The sequence below is a fragment of the Aricia agestis genome, chromosome 17, assembly GCF_905147365.1.
Source record: "Aricia agestis chromosome 17, ilAriAges1.1, whole genome shotgun sequence".
In the NCBI taxonomy this organism is placed as follows: Eukaryota; Metazoa; Arthropoda; class Insecta; order Lepidoptera; family Lycaenidae; genus Aricia; species Aricia agestis.
The window spans coordinates 1,052,062-1,075,898 of NC_056422.1; the positions used below are offsets into that span (position 1 = coordinate 1,052,062).

At 38.4% G+C, this 23,837-nt stretch overlaps 3 protein-coding genes across 6 annotated transcripts in view; 2 read left to right on the plus strand and 1 right to left on the minus strand.

Moving 5' to 3' along the window:
- Positions 1-11,908, plus strand: part of LOC121735648 — a 103,884-nt gene extending 91,976 nt beyond the window's left edge. For all 3 annotated transcript variants that reach the window (XM_042126546.1, XM_042126548.1, XM_042126547.1), the window contains 3 exons: positions 7,578-7,679; positions 8,596-8,790; positions 9,006-11,908. In XM_042126546.1, coding sequence (XP_041982480.1) covers positions 7,578-7,679; positions 8,596-8,790; positions 9,006-11,591 — 2,883 coding nt within the window. In that variant the 3' untranslated portion in view covers positions 11,592-11,908. The remainder of the gene's footprint in view (positions 1-7,577; positions 7,680-8,595; positions 8,791-9,005) is intronic.
- A 371-nt stretch (positions 11,909-12,279) lies between these two features.
- Positions 12,280-20,216, minus strand: LOC121735650 (CDK5RAP1-like protein). Of its 2 annotated transcripts, none has more exons than XM_042126550.1 (7): positions 19,538-20,216; positions 18,021-18,171; positions 17,533-17,747; positions 16,251-16,385; positions 15,196-15,348; positions 13,593-13,720; positions 12,280-12,889 (listed from the first exon to the last, which is right to left on the minus strand). In XM_042126550.1, the coding sequence occupies exons 1-7, from the start codon at positions 20,067-20,069 to the stop codon at positions 12,476-12,478; spliced, it is 1,728 nt and encodes a 575-aa protein (XP_041982484.1). In that variant the 5' UTR covers positions 20,070-20,216; the 3' UTR covers positions 12,280-12,475. The 2 variants fall into 2 exon arrangements, with proteins under 2 accessions (XP_041982484.1, XP_041982483.1); XM_042126549.1 differs by having other exon boundaries at positions 12,281-12,889; positions 15,196-15,352; positions 16,255-16,385; positions 19,538-20,213.
- Positions 20,217-20,458: 242 nt separating this feature from the next.
- LOC121735651 (PEST proteolytic signal-containing nuclear protein-like) lies at positions 20,459-22,074 on the plus strand. Its single transcript, XM_042126552.1, has 4 exons — positions 20,459-20,593; positions 20,724-20,873; positions 21,136-21,388; positions 21,844-22,074. Exons 1-4 carry the CDS (start codon positions 20,566-20,568, stop codon positions 22,007-22,009), a joined length of 597 nt encoding a protein of 198 aa, XP_041982486.1. The 5' UTR covers positions 20,459-20,565; the 3' UTR covers positions 22,010-22,074.
- The last annotated feature ends 1,763 nt before the right edge of the window (positions 22,075-23,837 follow it).

Sequence of the window (23,837 nt, forward strand, 5' to 3'; positions counted from 1 at the left end):
TACTCTGTATTTCCTAATGCACTTAAAATATTATTTTAAAACATATTATTGTAAACAATACAAACACTTAACTTAGGAATGAGGGAACAGAAACAATTTTGACATTCGTTTATTTCCATTTACTGGTCGTATCCTTGTTTGTAGAAAGTTAAAAGCAAGGATTACATGAACACCGATCTACGTAATGCTGCTATACAGCGAACTTATTGAAAAATCCAAAGAAAGCAATGCCGATGCCGATCTATCATTTGTTACAAAGAAGATCGAGTCTATGAGTCCACGACCGAGCTGCAGCCCTCTATCTATTCGACTGACTTGCCTGTTCTGTGTGTGTTTAATAGGGGCAAGCGGCAGACTTGTGCCAGACCGGGCGGCCCGCGGGCAGCCCGGTAGTGAATTCCCCGCTTAACTGCAAAAGCTAATATGTAGTATTAAGGGTGGGTTGCACCAACTTATTTTAGCTAAAACTGTAACTTTAACTATAACTACAATGCAAAATGTCAAATCTTTGGAGGCAAAAATGGATGCCATATTACCCATTGAGCTCGACAAGGCTTTGAATGAACGTGGCGAAAAAAGGAACTAACGCTGTCATAATACAAAAACGCCATTTTTGACAGTTCTCCTTTACCAGCAGCGCCCCCGCCCACGTTCATTTCAAGCCTTGTCGGACCACTGTCATCTGTCAAATTCTGTGGTCAAAGTTAAGGTTAAAATTAAAGTTAGCCTTAACTATAACCATAACTTTGACCATAACTTTAACTTTACGTTATGGTCAAAGTTATGGTGCAACCCACCCTTAGTATAATGCTTCAACTCCCAAGCGGTCGAATTCGACCACCAGGTATCCACAATAGAGGGAATAATATAAGTAGCTTTTACCCTCAGCATATTTTATAGCTGACATACTAGTTTAAATCATCACCTGCATCCAACGATAGTGAAAACTTAGCCAACATGTTTCACTATATCTAAGTCGTATATCTAAGTTACTTTTGTAAATGTCGCTTTTATTAATTCTTATCTTTTTATAACTTTGCCGCGGGCCGCGGCACGCAAAAGATATGTTATACATTTAGAAAATGGGAGTAGATAATATTTTAACCAGCACCAACTGTGTAGGTAAACCTTAAACACTTCATATTCCCCGCGTTCCAGATGATGTTAGAAACGCTCACGCTCAAGACCGTAGTTTTTCCCGTTCCACTAGCATGTGAGCGTCAGTGACACAAACCCAAGTGGAACGGATTATGGAGCGTTTTGAGCGTTTTGAGAAAAGTTTAAAAAAAAAACATAATATAATATTTTTTTTATACATAGGTACATTGAACCGAACTTGGATATTACGATCCTTTTCTTGAAGTCGTAAATAAAAGTAATAATTGTATACATTTATTACAAAATACATAATAGATATTATATTTGTTTCGTTTTTAGTATTATATTTTTTTAGTTACGTAATCGTATTTTAATATAGTAAATAGTAATTAAACTTTTATTAATACATAACAAAACCACATAATATTATTATAATATACTTTGCATATTGACTATTGTCACATATAAACGTTAGGTAACAATACCGCGTAAAGTCAAGTACGAGTAAGTCAACAGGTACAGGAGATATGAAAATTAGTATTATATTTTATAAGAAATCATTTTTTTCCTTTCCTTTCATTAAAAACAATTTCTTTTCCAATCAAAATATTTGATTCAATGTTATTTAATATATTTCAATTAAAATATTATTTGTAATGAAATAATATAAAGTTTTTTTGTCTCTACTCTCTCCTGAAAACTTTCCGAACATGGCTTTCGCGATATAGTTACGTTAAAATTTAAAAAAAATTACAGCGCCCACTTTGACCCATCTTCGTCAAGGGTCGTTTTGAGCGAAAATGATGACGTCATGAGTGCCGTCATAGCCGCGATCTAAACGACCCCGGTCGCCAAAGGGAACGGCAGAAGGGGAGCGTTTTTTTGAGCGTTTTGGTCAAAATTAACGTCTTCTAGAACGCAGCCATTGTGTGCTCAAGGGCTAAGGCCTCTACTGCCGCACTAAACAGTTAAGTGAATAAAGAGTTTGACAGATAATGTACTATGGGGCTTATGTCAAAATCTTCAGTGATTCGTCTCTAAACTTTAAAGCATAGTTGTATGCTTTTATGCTATTTATTTTTATGGTATTACTTTACCATTCTTCCAAGAGAGTAGGATGTGTACAAAACGTAAATTTGTTTCCAAGTTATGCAGTAAAATACCAAACATAAAGATAATAAAGTTAAAAAATGCATGTTTACAAGCATTCCAACAGTGACGTAACAATAACGCTTGCATATTGACGGTTTAAACTTCGTTTAACTTTACAATTGCAGTTAACTATTTAAAGACATCCTGCTCGATGCTATTTAATTACATACATTTAAAGAAAAAGAAGGGATGTAACCCGATCAATAAAAATAGTATGACTATTCTTGCAGTATAGACCGAGAGCCAGCTAGGAAATTGAGTAGGTATGGTTTATTGGTAATTTTGTGACATTAATGTTTCACTGTGTTTAGCATTCACAATCTATTTTAAATTATTAATTTAAATCAGTATAAGTCTAAGAAATAACATATTTATTTCTATTGAAGATATTTTTATCAATTTAAAAGAACTTGTAATGCTACTTAAAATTTGCTTAATGCGAAAATAATGGATAGGTTAATAGGATTAAAATGCCTAAAAATTTCGCTGAATATAAGTAAACATCCTGTATGACAAAGCGACACTTTAGTTATAAATACATTTTAAAATCTCGGAGAACAGCTATTCAGGATGTAGATTGCATATTAATTGATTTATTTACATACTTATTGCCTATTAGATATAACGCATTCATCAAATTACATATTACGATAGATATAATTCGTGTTATCTTAAGTGGGCCTAAGTTGTTAGAATATTAACTGTTTCATTACGGAAAATTATGGCAAGAGGCTGCCATTTAGCGCACGCAACTCTCTAAGGTGTCACTTTGCCAATTTAAACGACGCCACTTTTTTTTTTCTTTTTTTTTATGAAATAAGTGGGCAAACGAGCAAACGGGTCACCTGATGGAAAGCAACTTCCGTCGCCCATGGACACTCGCAGCATCAGAAGAGCTGCAGGTGCGTTGCCGGCCTTTTAAGAGGGAATAGGTAAGGGGAGGGTAGGGCAGGAAAGGGAATAGGGTAGGGTAGGGAAGGGAATAGGGTAGGGGATTGGGCCTCCGGTAAACTCACTCACTCAGCGAAACACAGCGCAAGCGCTGTTTCACGCCGGTTTTCTGTGAGAACGTGGTATTTCTCCGCCACTTACTCAACTCAACTCAACTGCTGTAGGCTCTATAAGAAATCTTTTGCTAATATTGATTACTATTACTTATAAGCTCTATAAGGTAGGTACAGAGTAATATATTATAACAATACTTTAGATACATTTTTTTTTTTAAATGAAATGAAATTTTATTTTTCCAAACAGAATAACAAAATAGACAAAAACATTTACTCGCGATGACACTTATAGTAGCCCACAAGGGCTGTGGCACAAGTGTCAACGCCCACCTTCGAACCAGTTAGTACAATTAACAAATTACAATAGGTATAGCTTAATTTAAACAAGAATGTGAAAAACAAAACAGAAAAGTGTGTGTGTGTGTGTGTGTGCGTGTGTGTGTGTGTGTGTGTGTGTGTGTGTGTGTGTGTGTGTGTGTGTGTGTGTGTGTGTGTGTGTGTGTGTGTATGCGTTATATATATAACGAGCTTTTGCCCGCGGCTTCGCTCGCGTTAAGAAGTACTTATATACAAACTTTCATCCCCTATTTGAACCCCTTGGGGTTGGAATTTGTCAAAATCCTTTCTTAGCGGATGCCTACGCCATAACATCTACCTGCATGCCAAATTTCAGCCCGATCCGTCCAGTGGTTTGGGCTGTGCGTTGATAGATCACTATGTCAATCAGTCAGTCACCTTTGAGTTTCATATATATAGATTGTCATATTATTTATTATATTATATTTCTTGTATTATTCTTTATTTTGTATTATATTGTGTTTATGTTATAGTTTTTATTAGATCTTCCGTTTCCTCGTATGAAAGTGAGGTCAACCACTCTAGAATTTTTTTATTGCACTTTCGGTTTGTAAGATGGTGTATGTTTAAAATTCTATTAGCCGTATTGTACAATTTTGAGCTGATATAAGGATAATGCCGACTCGCAATCGTTGTTTTTCTAGAGAGCATAGGACAAACTAGATCAGATCGACGCTTTCTAGAATTAGCAGATGGATTGAAGGGGATTTCAGTATGTTTTCTCATAATAGTTTTAAATATAAACAATTGCCTAACCGAGGGCACTTGGTACAGATCATACAGTTCTTTAGTTGGAAATCTGTATGGTTTATTAGCTAGAGTTTTAAGTACAGCCCGATTGGCCCTTTCTAATCGTAATATTAGAGATTTTGGAGCTCCACCCCATGAGGTAATGCAGTAAGAAGAGACTGATTGAACCAAGGCGTAGTAAATCATCCTTAGTTTCTTGAAATCCAGAATCAGTCTAAGCGATTTAAAGACATATACTAGTTTTCTAATTCTAGAACATACAGAATCGATCTGATACTTCATCCCACGTAAGGCCGTATATGATGAGTGCCGTGTCATCAGCATATGCGATTATTTTACAGTTTGGAATATACATGTTGCAAAGCTCGTTTATATAGATTTTAAAGAGAGTTGGGCCGAGAACGCTGCTTTGGGGGACGCAAAATATGATTTGTTGATAATCACTAGTTTGACCCTCAATAATAACACTCTGCAATCTTTCGATTAAGTAAGTTTTAAAAAGATTTAGGACAGTACCTCGAATACCAGCGTGTTCCAGTTTTTTAAGAAGAAGCTTTAGACAAAAACATTGTTTCATTGGCAAGTCCAAGAAGAGAGCCTTCAAGCTTCGGAATTCGGCCACCATTCATTTTTGACACTTTATGTTTTAATGTTACACTTTAACTTAATATTTTAATAACAATAATCCGGGTTACAAAGGCTGTGAAAAACGGGTAAGTCTAGTTTAGATTTTTAACGCCTAACTTAGGCGACACATTGAATGCTTAGGCAGCCTAAACAGTCGATGCTCATCAGAACTATGAAATATGTAAGAACCTGTCTGTATATTTCTAATGTCATATTTTGCGACGAACACCCGAGCAAATTATGAATAAATTATAACCCGCTTAATATGCTAATGTGATAAACCTGTCACTTATTCAATCACTCGAGATAACGTCTAAATAAATTGATATATTGGTCGCAGGTAGTAAATATATGTTTAACATTATACATATTGCTACAAGAGATCAGCTAACAAAGACAATTTATGTTGCAACATGTGTTATAACTCTTATCTGAGTGGCAAAATTATAAGAAGTATCATATTTACCTTCATAATAAATTACTTGAATATCATATTGCAAAATAAGACATTAGAAGATGCATCAGGCAAGCTATAAACGTGTAATAATTTATGATAGAGCGATGTTTAGTAAAAACGGTATGGTCTTTGTCTTTTTTTAGGTCATAATAACATCATTATGACTATTACGTAATGTAACTTACGCTGCATTTAGAGACATTCTCATGCTTATACTCAATTAAACTTAAAAGAAATTAACGCTAATTAAAAATCTTTACTAACTCTCAAACAAACATGATTATTGATTACTTAAAACACGAAACATATGACTTCAGTATATCATAATCGTACTAGATCGTTCGTAATTATTCACGTCCAGCGCCCGGACTATACATTGACATTTCCCCCTCGCCCCGCGGACAGGTTATTGTAGTCGCGGCGTTTTTGCCACGACATCCAACAGGTCGGTGTTCACTTCTATATGTCAAGACTCAAGTTTTAGTCTTGTAAATTAAATTGCTTATTGTTATAGGCTATCGTTGTCTTAAAGTATTATTGGTTATGTTGGTAATTAATAGTTTTTCAATGGTTTTAGCTAATTGAGTATTGTAATTGAGTACTGTAAAACGCAAAAGTAAAAAACAAACTACTCATTTAAACCTACTTTGTAGTAGTTTCGCGCTTGCCTTAAATGTAGAGTCAAAAAAACTTTTTTATATTTCGAACTGCAACGGAAATAGGAACTTTATTCTAAATGCAATTGAATGCGCTGCGGAAACCTTTTTCAAAAGGCCTCTTTTAAACCGCTTTGAGTCTTTATAAAGCTCTCAAAAGGTTACCTCCTTAGTTTTTTTTTCTCGCCAGTTTCTTGTTTTATGGGAATTCTATTTAGGTATTGACCATTAGGGAACAGCTGTCAGTTGTGAATGTGTGTGTATGGTCGTTATTAAGCCGTTATAAGCCAGTTAAAGCTATCCATTCACACGACTCAATGCTCATAATAAAACGCATTTGCAATCTACGCATTATTTTTTATATGCATCGTTAAAACGGTAAAAGGGTAGTTGAATGGATTATAATGAATGTTTATTCGAATTTCGGAGACCGTGGCGCGTGTGGGGCTATTGTAAATACACAGCGCAACCATTTTGTCGATAGTAAAACAAAAGTTTGAAAATGGAACTCTATTGAATATCGTTTTGAATCCCGAGTGGGTTGCACCAAAGGCGTGGTTATAGTTACAGTTATGGTCAAAGTTATGGTTATATTTAAGGCTAACTTAACTTTAACCTTAACTTTGACCACAGATTTCGACAGATGTCTGTTGCGTTTATTTTTTTTATTAAAGCTACCGTTAATGGAATTGAGAGTATAATAAATTGAATTATTCGTAAAAAATCGTCAGGAAAAAATATTTGTTATAACAACACTTTGAGCCATAGCAAATTTTCACGATAAAAATTCGATATAAGTAGGAGCGGTTATGGTTATCGTTAAATATGGCGTCTTAAGTAGCCAAAGATTTGACATTTTGCGCTGTAGTTATAGTTAAAGTTATAATTAAAGTAAGTTGGTGCAACCCACCCTTAAAAAGGTGGCTTCTTCACGTTGTCACGACTAGTAGAAACGGTTATGAACGTCTAGGTCATACCTATATTCGTCTATGATTGCCATTTGCCGATAATCCACGTCGATCGTGCATGCTACAGCTTCGCAATCATGATAGCAGAGTAACCCACCATAGCCCAACGTGACATTTTAATGATCATCTCTAATTTTAGTCATTCAAAGAATACCGTAATATCTATCACGGTATTCTTGGTCCGACAAGAAAAAGATCCATCGAACTACAACGTGTAACAAAACTATTAATACTTTAGGGTGTGAATGAGTCCCCTGTATAGAGTTCTCTGTGAAAGTAGCAGCGCTGAATGAGTAACTTTTTTTACTTTTGTATGGGCAAACTGCCGACGCCGGGGCGCTTGTCCTTGTGGAGAGTTTACTGTGAAAGTAGCAGAGCAACAGGCCATTTTTTGTGATTTGTATGGGCAAGTGACCTAGACCGATTTTGTGACACCCTTGTATGTTCTCGTGTAGACGAGTCACATTATTCCCTTTGTTTTATGTTTATTTCCCTTTGTTTTCAGAACGGCATCAGCGCGCTGCAGCGCGCGGCGGCGGACGGCCATGTTGACGTCGTGCGAGTGCTGCTCGAGCATGGAGCTGACCCCAACACTCAGGACCGAGTGGTGAGTAACACGACTCTTGACTTAGAACATAAAACGTAGAGAGACCCTGCATAACAATTTACAGACGTAGAGTGGATAATATGTCTCGACACTACAGTCTACTCGGTAGGTGTATTCAGGCCCTAAGGACTCAAGGAGATAGATAGAAAGATTTTATTGCTCACATTAAATTAAATATGTTACTAAAACTAAGCCTAAGAAAACATAAAAGTGGGCAAGGGCGGCCTTATCGAGTTATCGCTATAAGCGATCTCTTCCAGGCAGGCGCGGTCCGAAGGGGGGGTAACAGGGGACATGACCTCTCCCAAAATCTAAGGTCAAATTGAAAAATCTCAAAATCTTGCCAAATAATAAAAGGAAATTTCTATCTATCCTCTAACAACCACTGCGTCCGACCATAGACAGCTGGCAACCCAGAACCGTCCGAGGGCGCAGATAAAAAAATTGTGTAGTGACTATTGAGTGACTCCCCCCAAAATTTCAGGCTGCGACCGCACCTGCTTCCAGGCAACCCTGCGGGAGAGGAAGGAGGCCGAAAAATAAGAGACATTAAGGGCCTGTTACACCATTTCCTGATAAGTGACGAATAGGCTATCCACCAATTAACTTGACAGATCAAGTATGAAGAATCTGTCAAAAAAGTTGTGAATAGCCTATTCGGCAATTTATCAGAAAGTGGTGATACAGGCCCTAAGTCTTTAAATAACGTTTTGTACTGAGGGAAATCTGACTGAATTTTTCCTCATATGCACGTTTAAAGATCCTTTGATGTTTACGACATTTAGGGCCTGTTTCACCACTTATCTGGCATATATAATCTATACTCTATCTGTCAAGTTTAGTTATGGATAGCTGGCACTTATCAGGAAGCGGTGAAACAAGCCTTATGTAATCTGTTCTATTACACCAATTTCAGCACGGCAACACAGCGACGCACGAGGCCGCATGGAAGGGTTACTCGCGGTGCGTCGCGCTGCTGGCCCGCTGCGGGGCGCTGCGCGCGCGCAACGCGGCCGGCTTCGCGCCGCTGCACCTCGCCACACAGAACGGCCACAACCAGACCACGCGGGAGCTGCTGCTGGCCGGGGCACCGCCTGATCTGCAGAATAATGTAAGTCCGCCGAGAAGTAGAACAAAATAATTTACCTGCAGGAGATTTGGAAGATCTTGAAAAGTTCTGTTTTGGGGGCGTTTTCATCAGTTATTTCTAAGGCCCTAAAGAATCAAGAACTGCCGCCAAACGCATAATTTTATTTCAACAAAATCACATTGCAACTGTTGTTTACTAGGAAAACCTTATCTAAGACAAACCAATTACCATTTCAGTATGGCGACACATCGCTCCACACGGCGGCGCGGTACGGGCACGCCGGCGTCACTCGCATCCTCATCTCGGCGCAGTGCCGCGTCTCCGAACAGAACAAAAACGGGGACACGGCGCTGCACATAGCAGCCGCCATGGGCAGAAGGAAACTCACCCGGATCCTGCTCGAGGCCGGCTGCGACAAATCCCTGAGGAACCACCAGGGGGAAACCGCCCGAGACATCGCCACCAGAAAGGGACTGGAGGAAATCATCGCCATACTTAACACCCCCGTCGCGAAGCAGAAAAAGAAGGAGAAGAGAGACAAGAGTAGGGACAGGACGATCGACGAGCCCGACGACGGCAAGAAACGAGATAAGAGCAAAGACAAGAAGAAGAAGAACGTCCACTTCGAAACCCCGCCCCAGGTGCAGTGGTCCCCGTACGGGTGCCACTACTACCCCGACCCCAAGTATTTCCCCAAACCCAAGTTGAGCTCGCTCCCCACCGAACCGCTGAAGAAAGGCGAGCAGTACTATTTGGATTTAGCCGGGAATATCAAGAAGGGTCCCATCGGCGCGGGCTACACCTGCTACTGCGCTCCGTTCTTCAAGCACATGGAGGAGAAGCTCAATGAAGACAAGAAGGATTTGAAGAGGCACATAGATCGAGCCCACGAGAGATTGGACCAGAAGGTCACGGATTTAGAGATGAAAACACAGGGACAGATATCGGAGCTGACGAGGTTCGTCGCGGCCGAGCGAGCGCTGTGCAAGGAGAGGCACAAACACCTGGAGCAGTGGCTGACCAGAGGAGTCGTATTCAGGCAGTCCGAGAGGGTTAGAAAGCTGGACTTCAGTCCGAAGGGATCCGTGGATATAGCTCCGATAAAGCGAACGAGAAGTTTGGAGCTCTTGGACGCTAACGGCGAAGACTGGCACATGAACGAAAGGCTCCGGAGATATAACGACCACGAGGAGTGTCAGAACTGTGATTCCAAAGAAGTGTACAGGGCGACGTCGAAGAGTACGGAAGGTCTAGACACGAAACCACCGCCCAGTCCCAGAAGAATCATGAAATGCTCCAAAAGTAGCGACCAACTGGACGCCGGGCCCAGTAGATGCGCCAGACCACTATCCTATAGCAACTGTAGTCAAGCCAGCTCGGAGAACGTCACGAGTGAAATTCACGTGCACTCGAATAAGGCGTCAATTTCTCATTCCCCCGTACACGAGGTGATCATTCATAACGAAAGGTACGCCTCACCCCCGAACCCACCCACCTTACCTAGTAGTAGTAGTTGGCACTCGGAGAGAGAAGGAAACATAGGTCCTGTACATAATGGAGATCACGTGCATAATGTGCCTTCGTGGAAGAGTCAGGTGCTACAGAAAACTGCGGAGGATATAAGAAAAAAGTCGGAGGGCGCGTCGGATGCGTCGGACGGTGCTTCTAGAAATTCTAAATCGTTAGACATATCACAGGATGGCTACGTCAAGCTTCACAAGCAGCCGAATAGTCGGGAGGAAAGTGTCGTAGTCAGAGAACCTAGGAAGACTGTACAAGAGTTGGTAGCTCAGGTCGAACATCAGCAGAGATGCAAGTCTCCGGAGAGAGTCATTATACAGAGAGTACCTGAAAACCCACCCACGCAAACTAGTCCATTAAAAGTACCTCAACAGCCTCAGAGACCGGCGCCCGTGCTCAAAGATAAGCCTCAAAAACAAAAGCGGTTCAGTCTGCACAATCTCATCCCTTTCCCGACGAGAAAGAACTTCCAGACTCCGCCAAAGGAGAACGGAAATAACTCGGAGAGCAGCGACGAGGAGGACAATCCAATAAGGACCACCAACCAGCCCGGTCCCATGAGGAATACCAACCTTCTGCAGACCCTGCCGCTGCCAAACTTCGAGACGATGTCCACCAAATCCCAGTCGCCCGCCCCACAAGTACAACCGTATCCACACGACATCCGCATGATCCCGAAAGACGCGTACTTCCACGAAATTCCCAACAAACATGTTCACATAAATCCCAATCACCAGATGCCGTACAGGGAAATGGAGACTGGTCTGCCCATACCACAGTACCCCTGCCAAAACCAGTACGAATACAACGAAGCCGCGCTACCCCAGCCACAGATACAGGCGAGAAACAGAAACCCCATATTCCACCACCAAACGGGCGTCTTCAATGCGATGATGCAGGACCACATAATACGGGAGATCGAGCGGATACCGCACTGCTACAGCGACCATCTCGACCAGAATACTGAAGTGGAGATCGCGAACCAAAACGAGCACTTTCGATACGACAATCGACCGCCCATGTATCCGAATCGGCAGATGCCAGCCCACAGCATGAGGAAAGGACCGGACCATAATTTTCTCCACAGCAGGCTCCAGTCACTAGCTATCAACACCCATCTCAGTGAAACCCAAAGCCAGGCCGATCGGGAGTCACATAACGACTCAGGGTATAGCACGAAGGTGTATGGTAGCTCGCAGGGACCCTCTCCAAGTCTGTCAGGCCATGTGGAAGACAATTTATCTGGCAGAGTTAATGTTCTTCCCAACAAGGAAGGTTTTGGTGCATCTAGTTTAGTTTAAGGAAAAGAAGCACGCTGGTTGCCAAGTTCTAAAAAAAATTATAAAAAATATAAGTCTATGGTCCTAGATCATAGACTTATATTTTTTATATTTTTTTTAACACTTGGCAATCGAGGCACAGGTTTTGGTTTTAACACCCCACGATTTTTAAAGAAGCACAGACTGTCACAAATAATATTAAAAGTACAAACTTAATTATAAATGTAGATGCCATTCTGTTTTTAGTTTTTAAAATATATTAAGTTTTTAGGATGAAATATAAATCACATCTTAAAATTGGACGCTGTTAAGCATTCGTGTACTAACCCACACAAAAATTACGTATTGAGTTATGAATGCAGTTATGTTCTTTATATAATTTAGAACAAGACTGCAGTCAAAATTTAACAACAAAAAAAAATGTGGGTTAGGACACTAATGCTTAACAGCGACCAAATTTATGTTCAGTTTAAAGCTTTTTTTTAGTTTTGGAAGCTAATTACATTAGCAACACAAATTTAAAAACGTTTTTATTAAAACACGCGTGTCTTAAATGTTAATTTTGTATTATAAATATATTTATTGTATTTTTGTACTGATTTCGAGCATTCTAATAAAGCACTTAAAGTGTTTCTTGTATTTTTTTCTCGCCCTATTAGAAAATAGAAATGAATATAATGCGAAATTTAAATCATGTATCTTTTAGCAAAAGCAAAAGTGATACAAAAGTATGGTTTATAACACATAACGTATCGCTAATAGTAATATCTCCTTTTTAATAGTCACTAATTTAAGTCAAACATGGTCAAACCAAAAATGTAATTAAAAACATTTCTTCAACAATCTATTTATTTACAACTACATACTATAACACAATAACATAACCTCTACATAACATTTTCATTTCATCTCAGGCTACTGTAATGTAGTTTAGCTTCATCTGTATGTCTGTCTGCCCATGCATACCTCCTGTAAAACTCTGCAAGTGTTGTATGATACAACGGCACTCCAGTCAGCACAGACGCTCTAGCTGCAACTATTTTCACACCAACATAATCACCCGGTTTTATACTCCTCATACCTTCTTGTGACGGTATTTCGGTCTGTTCAAAAACCACCTTCAAATAAAGCTCGTTGCGACCCATTATCTGTCCCGTTTTGGGTACTGTACCCTCGACTAACACTAGATGTGTGTTCCCAATTTCTTTCTCGTTGAGTATTGTACATTTCTTTCTGTATAGCTCCACCATTTTGAAATGTCGTTCCCTTTTCACGTGTTCGGGAACGTCGTCTTTGTAACGACGATACGCTGTTGTTTTCTGTAAGCAAAAGAGGACTTTTAAAAAGGTAAACTTGAAAGTACTGTAGAGTATCTTTTCATAGTCTGTTTGCATTAAGTTAACAGTGAATTATTGATACAGATATCAGGACGGCAACGCACCTGCAGCTCTTCTGATGTTGCGAGTGTCCATGGGCGACGGTAGTTGCTTTCCATCAGGTGACCCGTTTGCTCGTTTGCCCTCTTATTTCAATGTTGTGAACACTGTATCATTAATAAAATTTATAACTTTCAACAAATGCACCGATCACCAACCACTAGCGCCATCTACTGTTAAGTACAAATGGAAATGTAGACCGCTACCGACATCTATTGGCGACTGTTAGCAATAAGCTCGAAAGTCTCTAAAAATATTTTTTAGATTTAAAATTTTGAACTAACTTTATAATAAATTAAAAAAAAAACTATTTTTTTTTAATAAACAAAATAATAAGAATTATAAAATTATTTATTACTAGATTCCCCCAATTTATTAGAGGGAACCGTACATTTTTCCGTGATAAAAAGTATTCTGTGTCCTTTCCCGGGACTTACAGTACAGATACTGTACCCAGCAAAATCGGTTCAAAACTTTGGGCGTGAAGAGGTAACAGACAGACAGAAAGACAGATAGACACACTTTCGCATTTATAATATTAGTAAACTTATGGATAGTCGAATAATTTATGTATTAGAAATCATACCTCTCTCATGCTGTACGGGAAGAGAAACGCCACATTATAGTTGACGAGATCGAGCAGGGACATTGTCTCCTCGAATTCTTCGTCGGTCTCGCCACAGAACCCACAGATCATGTCCGTCGAGAGTCCCACTGGAACAAGAAGGAAGGGTTAGGGTCAATTTATACTAGCGCAGAGTCGAAGAGCATCGAAGCGGATAGGGATGATGACAAGGTCAAAGATTAGCGAATTTTGTTAATAAAATAAAGAAATCACGGTAAAAAATAAGTGTTCCCAAAATTTCAGCTTGATAGCATTTGTATTTTTTTTGTTATGCGCCTTCAAAGTTGGATATTCAAGTCGAATTTTTTTTCAATTAAATTTCTTAATATTTGTATACAATTCGATAACTTATGCAATTAGAAGCAACTTTTGTTATGAAACCACTTTCATAAACGCAATATTTAATATACCTGTCGAACAAATTTATCTCCCGATGCGTTATGCGTACAAACTACGAAAGACTGACGTCATACTTTCGTAGCACTTTGTATGGAGCGTTTCGGGCAGGTCATTTTTATGAGATATTTGAATTGTCATATCTCGGTGAATTTTTAAGCTATCAGAGTCATTCTTTCAACGATGTTTCTATTTTTTAAGTGTCTTTCAATTACCGATAAGAAAAAATAGTCATCATGCCTAATGAACATAACAAATTCAACCTCAAATCTAAAGCGTTAACGCACTTTATTACTTCTGAGCATATGAAAAGGCGCGCGAATTCGCGTGGATTCGCCCGTCCAACGCTGATTGGCCTCGCAGAAGTAATGTATGCGTTACGCTCTGGAGATAAGGTTGAATTCTCTGTGTCTTCAGTTTTGGGAATTCGCTTCGACTCAGCGCTATTATAAATTGACCCTTAGTTACTCAACAGTCTTTCGAATATCTGTTGGCCTTTTGTTGCCGTCATGCGGGATGGCGCCGTTTTATCATACCATCGAAGAAATTGATTCATAGGCAGTTGACGGACCTTCGTCATTTGGTCTGCTTATGTCAACTTAATGTAGGTAAGTCTTCATCTATCGACTGGCTTTGACAGAACGCGACTAATACACTGTTACGGATACGGACACGTAGTGCCATCTAGCGTCAAACCAGCGAAACTTATCGAGGGAACACAGACAACATTAATTCCCTACTCGATACTATATGACGTTAGGTGTACTATTACAATATGCGCCTATTTTCTAGAAACATTCCACACTTGTTTACGCGAATTAGGTACGATCTAGAACGGAACTTTCCAGAATCGTCTCGGCCGTATAAATAGTCGCAGGCAGACGGGCCGGTTATTCAGTTCGATACGAGCTATCATCAAGGCGACTTCGAAGTGAGAAACAAGTGATCAAAAAGTGATTGTAGTGGAACCTACGACTTGGATACGACCTAGGACAGTGATAGCGCTTAAGTGTTTGGACCTAGTGAGTAGTGCTTAGAGTTTGGACATAGTGCTTTGTGTCGAGAATAAAGTCTTCAAGAGAGTCAGCAGGTCTCTATCTCCAAATCCTTCGAACCCTAGCACGTAACAATATAATTAATTATAATAATTAATAACAAAGTATCCTACCTCCTGGCACCAACTCCCTCACTCTATCCACGAGCCTCTGGTAGGCCTCCCGCGTGTGTCCGCGCCGCATGCGCTCCAGCACCGCGCTGGAGCCCGACTGAGCCGGCAGGTGGAGTAGTTTGCACACGTTGGGACGGGACGAGATCACTTCGAGCACCTGACAAGGGAGTACAAGACGTATTACGTAACGTAATTAGGGGTCAGTAGCTCTACCATGAGTTTAAAGCTAAAGTATTTTTCGATACTCGATACCGACTACCGTAAATTTTTAGTATGGCAAACTTTACAGCGCCTCTACCGGTTACTTGCGGAACTAAAATCGCCATACTAAATATTTACGTAGTCGGTATCAAGTATCGATAAATACTATAGCTTTAAACTCATGGTAGAGCTACAGGAATGCGTAAGTGCATTTCCCCACAAAAATCACTCTTCAGGAATATTGTGATACTTTACAAATTACAATATACCATTGAAGAAATTGATTCCTAGGCAGTTTATTTCAACTCAATGTAAGTCGTCATCCGTCGGCTGGGTTTGACGTAACGCGACCAAATTAAGTTTGTCCGTCATCTGTCTATGAATTAACTTCTCTAATAGTACATCTACATGTTATGTGTTACAAAAGGGCGAGAGGAGAGGTCTTGGATCTTCAAAAACTGTTCCCCTTCTTTTTGAAAGTCGGTTAAAATTAAATCTTACTAGAGATCGCCCAATGGTCGAAATTCGACCTTAGTTTCAACGACATTAGGACTATTATGTTTAATTTGTAAAAAAATATTGACTATCTTTTTTTTTCAACTCTTGTCTCTGGGACTCAGCTGATCTCAGACTGGCCGTGTAAGCATTGTCTAATAGTATCTAAGATTCAATAAAAAAACTATAATCCATTTTCAATAATTTGTCACCTTGTACACATTTCAATACATTTGCAATATTTACGTGGCCTTCAGCGGTATCAGGCTGATGTTACATGACAGTTCGAAAGGATCCAAATTTAAAACGGTATTAGTATGGGAGTGACGTTTCCTTAGTTTTTATTATTCGTAGTATATATACCTCATCAGGGAAGTCTTTAGGATGTGCAGCCGTGAAGCGGATCCTCATCTCAGGGTCCACAGCGGACACCTTGTCCAGCAAGTCGGCGAATCTTAGACCACCCTTCTTACTTTTGTACACCGTTTTGAAGCCTGAAATTATATTAGTAACTTGCTTTTAGTATTTGGCATTAGAAGCATGCGACTGTATAAAATAAGGATCTTAGGAAGAGTATTTATTTAAGTTATCTTTAACTTAATTAAATAAAGTCTTATAATATTCAATATTCAATCAATCTTAATTCAGTGTTTAGCAATAGGAAATGCTATAAAGTATTGTTTAATATGGTGCAAACATTACATAACATACATAATATTATATTCCCAAGAATAATAGGTATAAAAGACTGATTTCGCTATAACCACAGACATAGATCATAATAGATACCGCATGAATAATGTACTTCGCGTGCCATATCGCGCTCCCAAACGACGAGCAATGCTCGTCTTTCGAAAGTCTGTTTTTTAGTCTGCTATCGGAATCGGACGTCAATCGAAATTTTGAAAATGCCTAAATGCCTAAGGGGGGTATTAGATTATCATATATATTGGATCCGAGATCATTGAGTCAATTATAGTGGATAATGTAATATAGACATATGATTCATTTCTTCCTTGATCATAGATTTTTGACATTTGCTGAGAGATTGGATCCAATACGGTCATAGAAATAGGTGTTGCCAGTTATTTAATATAAAAAAGAGTTTTTAATTTCTTGTTCATTAATATGTTTCAAATAATGTTATGTAATTATTTTTCTAATTATATACTTGGATAATCTTGCTGAACTAACAAAAAACAAGCCATATTAAAAATGACGATGTCTTTTGACAAATCGAATGCTCTGAGATCTAGTAACCCTGACGTCAATACCTGTCAGCGTTAGCGCTCTCCATTGGCTATTGAAACCACATATGACGTAAAATAGGATCAATGAAATATGATAATGTAATATGCAGATATGATCAAATGATCATATATGTTGGATCCTATATATGATCATCCAATATAAATGATAATGTAATACCCCCTTTAAAGTGCCGTATTGAGCTGTAGAAATTCAAATAGAAACGTTGGCCTAGATAACGGGCACTTTTCTTATCATCGAAATGTCACAGTAGCTATAGAAAAGTGGCAAACTCGTTTTCATACAAATGGAGCAACACGCGGTATCTACCTTGATCTATGTCTGTGGCTATAACCAACATGGTTAAACTGTAACATAATAAAAGAACCTTACCATCAACCAACTTGGTATCATATTTCTCTGTTTGTTGGCTCACATCTCTGTAACTGTTCACATTCTGTCCCAGTAGCGTAACCTCCTTAACACCCTGATCTCTCAGATGTTTGACCTCATCTACTATAGAGTCAATTGGCCTGGATCTCTCTCGGCCCCTTGTGAATGGTACTATACAGTACGTACACATATTGTCACACCCTCGCATTATTGAGCTAAAAAGTTATATATACTGGTTATCCTGTTATTCTTTCTACTTCTTACAATTTAAAAATTACGGATTTTGAAAAGGTTAGAATAAAAAGTTGTTTTTGAAGTCTCTATAACTGCTTTTGAATACAATGAAATAAAAGATATATTGGGGGACTTGAACTAATATGGACAAGCAATTAAAGTACTATATTGTGTGGTGTTGTAGACTTACAATACTTGTGTAAGAATCCAAAAAAGTTATCAATTTGGCCTATCTGTTTGCATGAACAACTTACATAAAGGCAGAAACACTATCCTTATTTAGTCTAACAGGCACCACATCAGCATATGTCTCATCTAAGGACAGTAAAACATTAACAGCAGTCTGTCCATTCTCTGTCAATGCTAGCAGACGAGGCAGGTCCCTATAGCTGTCTGGTCCAGCAACTGTAAAGTTAAAATGCTATGTTTAAATAAGTGTGGCAAATGCAGGGCCAGATCTACCATATGGCTATTTGGGCTTAAGCCCAGGGCCCCATGAGTTCAAGGGCCTCCGCCACCCAGCTAAGTCAAGTCAAAAATAGACAATTATGTAAAATCTATACTAATATTATTATTCTGCAGAGTTTGTTTGTTTGTTTGTTGGCTATATTTTACTACGCTAAGACTAACAGTACTGAATAAATAGAGGAAAATGTGAAAAAAAACAGAGGAAATTATATGAAAGGAAAAAATATAGCCTATAGCCTTTCTCGATAAATGGGATATCTAACACTGAAATAGTTTTTCAAATCGGACCAGTAGTTCCTGAGATTAGCGCGTTCAAATAAGCCCTTTCATATAATTTCCCCCGTTTTTTCCACATTTTCCTCTATTTCTTTGCTCCTATTAGTTGTAGAATAATAAAATATAGCTTATGGCCTTCCTCGATAAATAGGCTATCTAACACTGAAAGAATTTTTCAAATCGGACCAGTAGTTCCTGAGATTAGCGCGTTCAAATAAGCCCTTTCATATAATTTCCCCCGTTTTTTCCACATTTTCCACTATTTCTTCGCTCCTATTATCATAAAAAAAATCTTAGCGTGATAAAATATAGCATATAGCCTTCCTCGATCAATGGGCTATCTAATACTGAAAGAATTTTTCAAATCGGACCAGTAGTTCCTGAGATTAGTGGGTTGAAATAAGCCCTTTCAAATAATTTCCCCCATTTTTTCCACATTTTCCTCTATTTCTTCATGTCTATTAGTCTTAGCATGATAAAATATAGCCTATAGCATTCCTCAATAAATGGGCTATCTAACACTGAAAGATTTTTTCAAATCGGACCAGTAGTTCCTGAGATTAGCGCGTTCAAACAAACAAACTAACAAACTCTGCAGAATTATAATATTAGTATAGATAAAATCGTAGGAAAGTCAATTCTGTACATTGAATATATTTTGTACAATAAATAATACTTGGGATGTGATCTACTATGCTAACGCGGACGAAGTCGCGGGCAACAGCTAGTAATTCATAATTTTATTAATTTTTTGTTGGTATACCTGAGGATCCTACGATCAAGGTTTATTATACAATTTAGGTGTTGGTACTACAAACTGACAGTTAAAATGTTGTAGCCCTAAGTAGTTTCAGCCCAGGGCCCTTAAGCTCATGGTCTGGCCCTGGGCAAAGGGTACTATTTTTGGGCCTTTTCTCATCCTTACTCAATTCCATGAAAGACAATCAATCTCTTAAAGCCAATTTACCCTTAAAAGTTACATTCCTAGACAAATATTACACTATAATCTTAAGGTACTAAAACCTACCAACATCTACAGCTTTTTCCTTCTCAATCAGCTTTTCTTTTAATCTCTCAGCCATGCATCCTAATATACCTATTTTTACCGGCTTATCTCTGTTCTGTGATAGTGCGCGTCTTCTCTTAAACCCTCTGAGGTGGTCTAGCCGATGCCATATTTTGGTCTCAGCTCCCTCCCTAATGGAACAGGTCATCACTAGAAATATATCTGCTTCGTTCTCGATGTCAGTTTTCTCAAAACCTTCCTTTTTCAGTATAGACCAGACAATGTCAGTATCATTTAAGTTCATTTGGCAACCATACACATCAAAAAATACCTTTCTTTTCACTGTATCTCTAAAGCCCTGTAGATAAGGTATATGTGGTGCATGCGTGATGACTTCTGGTGCGCCAACCGATTCACTTAGAAAATCTTTCAGGCTGGGTCCACTTTTAAGTTTTTCTTTCAATACGGAAACACTAGAATCTGATAAGCACCGGCATTTATATGGCGACTTATGGAAGAGCTTCAGGAACTGCCTCGAAGTATTTATAATCATTTTTAAGGTAATATAATATTTTTTTATTACATACAAGTTTTTCTATTTGTATAATACTTTCTATATTTAGTTTCAACGAAAATCTCCTCAGGGTTACATGTGGGTTTCGTGTGTATTTTTTATTATGAATTTCTTTACATCTATTATACGATTTTAGATATACAAATATTTATTATTCATTAATTTCTTACATTTTCCAAAAAATAACCTCAAATTTTTTTCAGCACAAATTGACATTTAACATATTATGACACTTGACAGTTGACAGTTTGCCACAGACTATAGAAAATATTCATTGCCAAGCTAAAAAAAGAAGTGTTTTTTTGTGATTAGGATTGTGTTGTGATTTGTGACTTGTAATCTGTGGATTTGATTTACAAAAAAAAATTCAAGATGGTCGACAGATTTATTGTCAAATTTCAACATTCTTTGTAAAATTTATTACAAATAAAACAGTTAGCATAAAATATCAAATAGTTAATAAGAGCACTATAAAATGGGTGACCGCTATCGGGATTACAAAGGTATTCAAATGTTAAAAACATGTCCCCCCCTTCAGAAGATACTGCGACTCGTCGCTTTGAAAATCACTTGAATGAATTTTACTAGTTTTATATACGTTATTTATCTTTGCCAGTGTTTTCACATTGGCAGGGTCATCTCGACCGTCGCGTGATGATTCTAGGAGGTCGAAGGAGAGGCGGCGACACTCCAGATCGCGGTCCCGCTCTCCGCGACGGAAGTCTCCCTATGGGGCGCGGGACTCCGACAGGCCGAGGCACCGCGATAGGTCCTCGGAATACGGTAAGTGAATTGCTACAGTAAAGGTCCCCAAAATCGAGCAGACTGATCGCAGGCCGCCTTCACCGGAATCGTGTAAGTATACACAACAGAATGTGCAAGGTCCGGTCAGGCTGGGATGAGTCCGACCAAATTCGATCGGCCTTCTCGTATATGGGGGCCTTAAGCCTAAAGATCATGTGACATTCTTCAGTCACAATTTTGTCAACCGGTCGCTACATTATACAGTGCTTTTTTGTGCTAATATTAGTGAACAAATTTATAGATAGGAGAAAGAGTTCCCGCGAATGGGAAGACTCGGACGAGGAAGTACCTGCACCGCCACCACCACCGAGAATCACCAAAATATCCATTGGCTTCTCAAAACCCAAAGCGCCCATCAAGATGACTCTATCCGGAAATGCTCTAAACAAAGCACCGATCAAACCGACTGTAGCGTCAGTGTTCAATGCTGATGAAGATGATGAACAGGAGGAAATGCCTGCGGAGGCTCGGATGAGAATGAGGAATATAGGAAGGTGAGTTTAAGTGTGTCACTTGGTTGTTATGTCCATAACTTTAGTTTGTTCAGACTTGTATTTTATGTTTCATTTATATGCATATGCATATTTAAATGAAAATAGGTACAGAAATACTAGTCCCAGGTTCAAGTACATAATTATACAATGTATTTTTTTGTTAGCCTATGCTCTCCCACTGCTGGGCAAAGGCCTCCCGTAGGATTGTGTATTATAATATAAATCAAAGGTTCCCAAACTTATTTTGTCTACTGCCAACTTTGAGAACAAATTATGTTATAGCGCCCCCCTTGTTTCAATTTAAAATGCATCCAGAAGAAATAAATAACCCCCCCAAGCCACTACACAACGCCCCCGTTTTTTTCTGGGTTCCACACCCTTTAGACCTCCAGCGCCCACGTCCAGCGTCCAGTTATATATACTTTGGGAAAGACTGATATAATTTTTTTTTTCAGGGAAACTCCAACATCAGCAGGCCCTAATTCCTTTGGCAAAACAAAACAAGGCTTTTGTGATGCCAAGAAAGTATTTGAGAAGAATTTAAAAGAAGCATTAGATTCAGCAGAAAAACCAATCGGAAAACTACCACAAACAATCTACAAAATATCTAAGGGGCCTTGATATTTTTATAAAATCTAGTAATAATGAACTTGTAGACATAATGGATTATTTTAAACTCTTTGCACCTTATTTACAGTAAATAGTTTGATGAAATGATATGGAATGGGTATATGTGGTTTTAAAAAACATAGTTACCATTTTGGTTTCAATCCCTAGCTTTGTTGAATTCTTCAACATAGAAAACATACTAATTTTTAATTATTATGGATACTATTACTAACTTTAACTGCCCAAGAAATATTAAATAGCATTGAAAAGGAGTTCACCATGTCAAGACAATTCTAGTAACTAATACCTACATATATTACTTAATATGTATTTCATTACATATTAATACTTAATTAAAAAATAATTATGTATCTTAACTTATTAATATTATTGTTTGCTTGCCGTATTGGTTATTACTTATTTGTGACAGTAGAGACAAAATCTAACTTTGAGTAATATCTCAGTGCATTGTTATAAACTTTTTTAATTTTAATGTAGAATAGTAAATGTTATAAGTCATGTACTCATCCTATACGAAAGTGGAAATATAAAAGTAAAGTGACTAAAGCTTGTAAACTAAATATAATTACTAATATTATAAGTCTGCCTTTAATTCAAGGAATTGTCTCTTTATTCTAATTTTAAATTCCGTATATTGACAAAAGTACACAATAGCAACACTGCGCTAGAGGTGTTTATGTTTAAATTATTTGTACTACAAAACACTTTACAACTATTAACCGGTCATTTAGCTTGGGTTGCACCACAGATTACTAGTATACTCAATATTTACATAACTAGATGACACCCGCAACTCCGTTGCGCCAAAATTCGTTTATCGAGCGGGAACCGTACATTTTTCCGGGATAAAAACTATCCTATGTCCTTTCTCGGGACTCAAAGTATCTCCATGCCAAATTTCAGCAAAATCGGTTCAGCGGTTCGAGCGTGAAGAGGTAACAGACAGACAGACACACTTTCGCATTTATAATATTAGTGTGGATATTGTATTTCTCACGTTTAATATTAATGAGGGCTCTTAGCCATAACGCTTTCATTATTTGGGTGGGATATGACATTTTGACTTTAGACTGGGTTGCACCAACTAACTTTAACTTCAGTGCAAAATGTCAAATCTTTGGTGAATTTTTCCGGTTAAAGTTAAAGCTAATGGACGCCATATTTAACTATAAAAATAGCTTTAACCACGCATCTGGTGCAACCCAACCTAAGACCCAGATTTTAAGATTTCATGTTGCTGCCTTAGCATTATACTTTTGCCAAGAATGGCTGGATGTTTTTCACAAGGAAACCATCTGACGTAGGTAGCATCTTTCTATGAAGTTCTCATAGGTTTTGTAATAAATTTAGTTAAGACTAATTCTGTTATGTAGAATGATTTAAATAGACTTTTTATGAGAAACTTGTTTTTTTTCTTTGGTCATGTGCTTGTAATACTAGGCTTACATTATTTAGTCAACTACCAGCAGACTTTAAACTACATTGCCTCTAGACACTGATGCATCAAGAGCCAGACGGAGGATCCTAATCATATGTATCATTTTATATCACTGATCACTTGATCAGGCATCAGCAGATGGCCTCACAAACATTTGCAGAGCTATCAGTGTGATTGTAGATAAATAATATTTAAGCTTTTTATTATTTAGTCGTCTAAACACGTCCTCGTTTATCCTCGTTTCGAGGGCACATCTTTAACCATCTCCCCTAGCATTGAGATACTTGGCGTCAACATATCGAGCGAAGTCCAGTTCCGATATCATCTTGAGGGTAAGGCCAAATTAGCCTCGAAGAACCTTGGTGTTCTTAACAGAGCGAG